Source organism: Palaemon carinicauda, chromosome 25 (assembly GCF_036898095.1).
Source record: "Palaemon carinicauda isolate YSFRI2023 chromosome 25, ASM3689809v2, whole genome shotgun sequence".
Taxonomy (NCBI): Eukaryota; Metazoa; Arthropoda; class Malacostraca; order Decapoda; family Palaemonidae; genus Palaemon; species Palaemon carinicauda.
The window spans coordinates 20,143,151-20,151,672 of record NC_090749.1 but is presented as its reverse complement, the minus strand read 5'-3'; the positions used below and the strand labels follow the sequence as shown (position 1 = coordinate 20,151,672).

General features: G+C 32.3%; 1 protein-coding gene across 1 annotated transcript; it reads left to right on the top strand.

Moving 5' to 3' along the window:
- Positions 1 to 4,164: 4,164 nt before the first annotated feature.
- LOC137618648 (uncharacterized) lies at positions 4,165 to 8,337 on the top strand. Its single transcript, XM_068348775.1, has 2 exons — positions 4,165 to 4,605; positions 5,090 to 8,337. Exon 2 carries the CDS (start codon positions 6,049 to 6,051, stop codon positions 8,335 to 8,337), a length of 2,289 nt encoding a protein of 762 aa, XP_068204876.1. The 5' UTR covers positions 4,165 to 4,605; positions 5,090 to 6,048.
- Positions 8,338 to 8,522: the final 185 nt, after the last annotated feature.

The window sequence follows — 8,522 nt, the reverse complement described above, 5'->3', positions numbered from 1 at the left end:
ACATATCAATGGTAAACTTACATTGTAGGGTTTCTTATTAATATGGCATTAAGTAATGTGACAATTTATATCCTTTATCCAATCATGACTATTAACATTGTCTTAATTACTCCTGTTGGATTACATGAAGGTAATTTCAACAATGTTTTCCAAAGGACAATTCGAATGAGAGTCGTCTTCTGAAGAGATAATATTATACATACTCTATAGACGATCTCTGTTACCACACACTCTCTCTCTCTCTCTCTCTCTCTCTCTCTCTATATATATATATATATATGTGTGTGTGTTTGTGTGTATATATATCCATATATACATATATATATATATATATATATGTATATAAATATATATATATATATATATATACATATATATATATATATATATATATAAAACACATATATATGTGTATATATACATATATATGTATATATATACATATATATGTATATATATACATATATACATGTATATATACAGATTATATATATGTATATATATACATACATATATAGCCTATATATATATATATATATATACACACACATATATATATATATATATACATATATATATATACATATATACATATATATATATATATATATACTGTATATATCTACATATATATATACATATACATATATATATATATATATATAAATATATAAACATATATATATATATATATATATATTACTTGATAAGCAAATGTAATTTAGAAGGGTAACTTTTCAATTTCGTGTTTATTATCAAAAGTGTGTAATGTCCCAGGCCTTCCTCTGACCATCTTTATATATTATAATATTGAATTTTCTTTTCCCGTAATAGCAGTATCAGTATTCTTCTTCTTCTTGTAAAAAGATTAAATCTATTTTCCAAATTTCTTTTCTGCTAAAAAACGTTCTTTGTTGAACAATATTTTCTTTTATCTATATTCCATGTAAGAAAACTCTCCACTTGTACCATACAAATAAGTCTGTGGCCTACGTGTTTTGTCAATACTGAATGTTCTGTTGGCATCGAACAACTAAAGCCTTTATATCTTTAGCCCAACCTTTTGCTAAATGTCAAAAGCAAAACAGACATGAGAAACAGGACATCACTTGACAGCTTCAAGAGAATGTTGTCTCTAATTGAAAATTGATAAGGGAATTTGAACACGAAATTATTTTGGTCATTAGATCAGAGACACAAACTTTTCATGATCGTCACTCGATTGTTTCTTTGAGAGATTCAAGTCTTTGGAAATGATGCATCAGAGACAAGAACTCTGATTGTGTTCTGTTTGTAATCTACTTAAAAATATCTATTAAGTTTATCAATGTAGCATCCTAATAGAAAAAGGGGCTATTTCTCTATAGAATATCAATGAAACAACTATTCTTTATGTTTTTCAATTAAATTGAACAGCGTTAAGGATGTTTCACTTCCAATCTGTTCTGTGTTTTATCTAGAAATACTAATGATGATACTACACGTATTGCACTGTATATACATAATAACAATTGGATAGTTATTTCATTAGCCCTTATATGCGTTGAGGTATGTGTTTGTGCAGAAATTTGTTTTGATATAATATAAGCTCTACATAGAATTCCTTAACAGAAAGTCAAACATCAAAATTATTTTAAGAAGTTGATTTTAAAAGCATTTTGGAGATGAACCTGAGACAGAGAGAGGACGTCAAACAATGTGTTCTGCCAACTCCCTCCTGCCCGTCTCTCCTTCTTCCATCCCTCTGAAATAGGCAAGAATTATTGGTCTCGGGGTTCATTTGCATAAATTAGCGCTGTCTCTCCTCCTGTGGTTAAAATAACGATCATATCTCGTTGGAGCTATTACTAGCACATCTCAATATGGTTTTTCCAAATTCATTATACAAATCAGTAATATTATTAAAGTTCAAACTTAGAGACCCATAATATTTCATATAAAACATTATCCGGTAAGACACTTATCAAATTCAAAAATACTGAAATCACATAGATGCATTTTTGGGATAAAACTGGTCTAATTGCTTTGGAAAGAAATCCAGGCTGTTTCTTCCTTCAACAAAAACTTTAAATGTAATAAAGAATTCCAATCAATCTGTTAACAGTAAAATAAAGTTTCAAAATCTCTGTTTAAACATAAAAGTCAGCTGAGGGAAAGAAGCAATATCAAAGTTCTTGAATTAGCTAATTTACTTCAAGGGAAAAATATAACCTAATTTCCTGAGCCAGAAAAGCATCACTTATAATCTCATGGCCATTTGGTGGTGAGATTGCTACAAAAATGGTCATATTAGTGGACAGGTAATCAAGGAAAGTTTATGACCAATGATTAGAAAAAAAAAGTGAAATAATTTGACTTTTTGCGACCAAAGTTTTTGGTGGTTTAAACCACACACTCTTCGGAGGTTGAGATCCAAGTTCATGAACGCTGTTTTTTTTGTTTTTGTTTTTTTCTGTGTAATTAGGGGAGTAAGTTATGGAGAATGAATAAGTGTCTGGAATCTCTCTCTCTCTCTCTCTCTCTCTCTCTCTCTCTCTCTCTCTCCTGTGTTTGACCATGTTCAAAATAAAATACTTCAAACATTGGATTTATGATGTGTGTGCGTGTCCAGGAAGCGTCAGAATTGGACTAATTGCTGATTAAGCTTTGTTGACAATTAGCGCAGGTCTCAAACGGCGGGCAACTGCTTCAAGCAAATTGTTATATATGATGAATAAAGTTATTCATTGCAGGAAATGCTGAACTATTTGTTTACGATTTACAGAACTTTAAGTATCTTACCCACTTTTGATAATAACAAATGTCGGTCCTAAGTAGAATCCTTCGCGTATTTTACTTCAGTAATTAATGTCATTTGTCGAATCTCCTACTCTCTCCCTCTCTTCCCCATTACCCGACTCACAACTTACTAGAAGCAACATTCAGCACGAAATTGCAACAGCCATTCTCAGTTATGACTGGGAAAGTAGAATTGATAATTTAGCTGTAGCTTCGCTTTCACTCTGACCCGTATGAAGTGAAAAAGGAAATTTCATAACTGTTACGTATTGTGACGTTATTGGCATATAGCGTCATTATGGCAATGATAATAATAATAATAATAATAATAATAATAATAATAATAATAATAATTACACATCTGATTTTATAAGGAGATACATTTCATAACAACCATAGAAGCTCATTTATTTTCATCAAACCATCAAAGGTATATTTCCATCATTTTATCAGTCCGTGATTCCTGTGGCAATATATATATATATATATATATATATCTATATATATATATATATATATATATTTATATATATATATATATATATATGTATATATATATATATATATATAATATATATATATATATATATATAAACTACAATTACATTACTCAATTTACTCCACCGGTTTAGTAATTAAACAGAACACTATATATGGATAGGAGAATTTGGTTCAGTCTGTTTCTTGTCCTTTTTTTATCATTATGTTTGAAGCTTTTGAATAATCTCAATAATACCTCTGTACTTCCTGATTATTCTATTAACATATCAATCTTCAAAGGACCGTTCAAGAGGTCTATCTATCTATATTTCACTTCCCCATTTGTTATTGGACTTTTATCATTCTCATTCTGTTTTCCTTCTTACTGTTTTGTTTGGGTTTGGCCGAGTTATGAAGACGCCCATCATAAAAGAATATTACCATATCACCTTGAGATTCTATTCATGTCCCTATGCGTTTCCACTATCTTTGCCTCTCATCTACCCTATATTACAGTATAAAAAAACAACGTGTCACGCTATATATATATATATATATATATAGATAGATAGATAGATGGATAGATAAATAGATATATACATATATATATATATATATATATATATTTATATATATGTATGTATGTATATATATATATAAATGTATATATAAACATATATATATATATATATACATATATATATATATATATATATTAATTTATATATATATATATATATATATGTAGTACATACAGTATATATGTATATATACATATATATATATATATATATGTATATATATATATATATATATATGTTGGGAATTCTGTTTAATTAATGTTGTTAATTAAAGTTGTTCCTTTTGTTGTTGCTACAGTATTTGGTTAGCAAATCATATATTCCTTTGTTTATTAATTTTTTTTATGGGTAAACCTGTGTTACCCAGTTATAACTTATGCATTATTATTATAAATAATAGTAGTTTACGCTTGAAGGGAAACCCAGCATATTGTATATTTTCGTTTTGACGGTAAATCCTTTGAAGCGTGAACTACTAAACAACCCTTTCGGAACTATCTGCTGGTGGTCTTGTTTTTTCCAGTAATACGAATTCTAAAGGAAACATCACCAGCAGAGAGAGGAGAGTTGAAAGAAGGTTTTCGTACTGGACGGACGGGTGGATATTACAGGAGTTAATTATATCTAGAGTTTGCCGAAGTCATATAATGGAGGAGTAACTTAAACTCACTTTTCTCCGCCATCCTGCACAAGACGAGACCAGCCATAAGCGTCGTAACATCAGGACACTATCTTCGCCAAATTTCCGAGGAATTGAATTGATAAGGTACGTCATTACGAAAGATATGCTGACTTCTAAAGTGATTCCCTGTCAATTTGTTTATCGTGTATAAATATTCCCTTGCTCGATTCCCAATTAATAAACCCTGTGGATTTGGTATTTAAACTATTCATAATTTATCACTGCTGTAACTTTGCGTGTTACCATATGAAAGTTTTTTTTGGATTAGAGGCAGTTTTTACTTAATTAGCCAATGTTATGTTATGTTTACGCCGAAGTTTTCGGATCATTGGGCCTTTCGTGGTTAGGTGGTTGCCACGTTAAATTGGAGGCAGAATATGTAGGCTATATATTTTTCATTTCTCAGAATTCAATTTAATTGTAAAGTTAACTACTGAGTTTAGTGACTTAGTGAAATAGCAGAGCTTGCGCTTTTACCTTAAACTCATTTTACTACAGTTATTGAATTGAGTGATTTAGCAAAACTTGCCTTTACCTTTTGAAAATAGTATTTCGTTTATGTCCTCAGGGTTTCTTGAAAAGCGAGGAGGGTAGAAGAAGGAAGACAGCATACCTGTAGTTACTTCTGACACAGGAAAATCCTTCTCTACGTCAACAAGCCCACCAGCAACCAGTTCAAAATTTAACTTCACATGGAAGTTCAACCTTTCATTAAAGTGAAAATTTTTAATGGACTTGTTTTATTCCTTCCATCGTACAATTTTCAAGATGGCGCCCAACGTGGGGCTCGAGTAAGAAATTTGGTTGCTGGTTGGTCTCGTTGAGTGTAGGATTGGCGGAGAGAATGACGAAAGTAAGAGAATTTTTCGAATTTTTCAGTGTTAAAATTTTGTTATATAATTGAAGGTGTCCTTGAATTTTACCTAGTTTATATTTTGGTTTTGGCATTGTCATGAAACTGTCAATTCTAGGACATTCTTATGTTAGAGATTTGGAGCTTAGGGTTAATAGCTCAACAATTTTGATTGAACAGACATCTTTTGATGTTCAGTTTCTTGGTTTTCCTGGTGCCACATTTAATTATTTTTTGAATAATCTAGCTCTCCTAGATGATGTTTTCACGTATAACCCCGATTATTTGTTGGTAATTTTAGGAGGTAATGATTTGAAGTCTCGTGTAGATTTGTCAGTGGTAAAGAATAATTGCAAAGAATTTTACAAGATTCTGAGATCCAGGTTACCAAGATCTTGTATAATTGCATCTCAAATTGAAATCCGATTTTATGAAAGGAGAAATCGGTTTGATAGCCCATGCGTGGAAGAATTAAAGTTAATGAGGCGTTATCTCAATAAATTTATTAACAAGTTGAGTTTCAAGAATTACTTGTTCAGAGTAGAGGGTCCAGGTAGATTAGATAATAGAAGGTTATACAGGGACGCCGCACATTTAAACTCTGTTGGGTTAGATCTGCTCTATAGATTGATTTATGATTGTCTGAAATATTGTTTTAATAGCAATCGGCAAAGATGTCAGAATTATCGCTTTTGATAAATTCTCGGAAATACATCCGCAGTCAAGTGACTAAGAATGTCAATCGAATTGAAGATTGTAAATTGGGTTCAGAAGTTGAACGGCGATCACTTATCTCTAAATTTCATGGATTTGCTGAAGAGCTGAAGGTTTATAATTCTAAAATAGCTAAGTTATTATGGGCAGAAGAGGAAGATGAATCAAAATTGAATATTGAATTTGAAGCTTGTGAGAGCTACTTGGATAAAATAAACTTTTTTATAGCTACCCTTGAGGCTACTAAAGATTCAGTTCCTCCCCATTCTGTACTTGAAGAAGCTAGAAGCCTTTTGAAAAGCCCCACAGCTCCTTTACCAGCATTTAAAAGTGTAGAGGGAGAAAATATAGAGAAATTTCTTTCTGAATTTGAAGAGGTTATTAAAACCTTCAGGTACACTCAGAGAGACAAATTACTGCTGCTGAAGCAACAAGTGTCAGGTCGTGCATCCATACTACTCGATTCACTTGAAACAGACAAACAGACATATGAAGATGCAAAATTAATTTTAAGGTCTGCTTTAGCATCCCCTAGGTTTCAGAAGTTTACGTTAATAAAACAGTTGACAGATATGAAAATGCCTTACCAATCAGATCCATTTGCGTACGTTGGTCAGATGAAAAATTTCATGGAATCTGTTAAGTTGTTGAAAATGGAAGTGGACGATTTTTTGAACTATTTCTTTTGGAATGGCATGAACAGCACCTTCCAATCTCAGCTAGTAAATATTACCAATAAGACGAGGCCCTCCCTTTCAGAAATTAATGATAACATTTTTGAAGCATGTGAACGATATGCCATAGCATCTCAGAAAATTTATACAAAAGTTAAGAAGTTTCCCAAAACTTCAGAGACTGTTAATCTAGCCTCTAATGTGAATGTTGAAGGGCAGCCTACTAAGGCGAAATGCTCTTTATGTGCGTATGACAGTGCAACTGATGATCACCAAGTTTTCAAGTGCCCGGTTTATTATAGTAATAAGGCAAAGGTGGATAAGCTGAAAGAGATAGGAGGTTGCCTTAAGTGTGCCAGTTCCTCTCATTCTGCGGGTTTGTGCAAATTTAGACTTCATAAGAAATGCAGAGGTTGTAATGGCTGGCATTTCACCTTTCTCTGCATTAAAAAAGATTCCCCAAAAGAGGAGGTAGTCAATGCTAGAAGTCTTAATAAAAACCCCAATTTAGTTAATGAGAAATCTGAAAAGGTTTCCACAGGGGTAGTATTTTCAGTGGATGCTCTTCAGTGCTATGGTAATAGATCTGCTCTACCAACTTTTACTTGTCAGCTAGAGGACCATACCCAAATAAGAGGTTTGCAAGACTCGGGCTGTCAGTGTAATTTTATTACAGACAGAGCGGTTAAGAAGATTCCTTTCAAAGTTTTGAGGAGAAATGTGAGTCTTACTGTTAATGGTTTTAACTCTGCTAAATCATATAATACAAAGGTTGTGGAACTGAATTTAAAATTTGGTCAGGAAATTTGCAAGGTGGAGGCCCTATGTGTACCTTATATAAATATTAATTTGAAGTTGCCACATTTGTTCAGGGTGGCAAGCCATTTCTCTGCTAAGGGCTACACCCTTGCAGACAAACAGTTGCTAAATAATGGGGATGAGTTAAATAGTATAGATTTCATCCTAGGCACTAACTCTGCTCACTGCACTATGGCGTCAACAGTTAGGTTTGGACAGGATAGTCCTTCAGTATACTTTCAAACTTCCTTTGGAGTGATGCTTCTTGGTAATGTTGACACAATGTTAAAAAATTTACATTGCCTTCCTGATTTAAATGCAGTTGAAACTTCAATTACTTGCAAGTCTGATGTTGCTCAGTTGGATGTAGGTTCTCTTGATTCCATTGGCCTTGGATTAGGTAAATTTAATGATGAATCTATATTGGAGCATGAGGAAATGGTGGTAGAAGCTAATTTTCTAGTTTTAAATGAGAACGGGGGCATAAATGAGCAAGCACTACAAAGGGCCACCGAGCAAATGTTGGAATATGACTGCAAAAGGATCCTTAATTATGATAAGGAAGAGAATGAGACATCTGTGGAACTCAATAACTCTCTAGTAAGATATGCACTTAACAATACCACTGTTAATGAGGATGGTAGAATAACAATTCCTCTGCTATGGAACAGTAAGGTGTCACACTTACTTGGTAAAAATTATAAACTAGCTGAAGCAGTGTTAGTCAAATTTAAAGAAGCTTTGCAAAAGGGAGATGCATCTGAAACTCATGGATGAAGTCATTAAAGAACAAGAAAATTTAGGAATAATTGAAAAGATCCCAAACCTTAACCATTACCTAACTGAACATCCTGAACATAGTTTTTCACCCCACATGGGGGTGTTTAAACTTGATCGAGAGACTACAAAATGCAGAGTAGTATTTCTATCAAACATATTTGAGGCTGACCCTAGAAAACCCA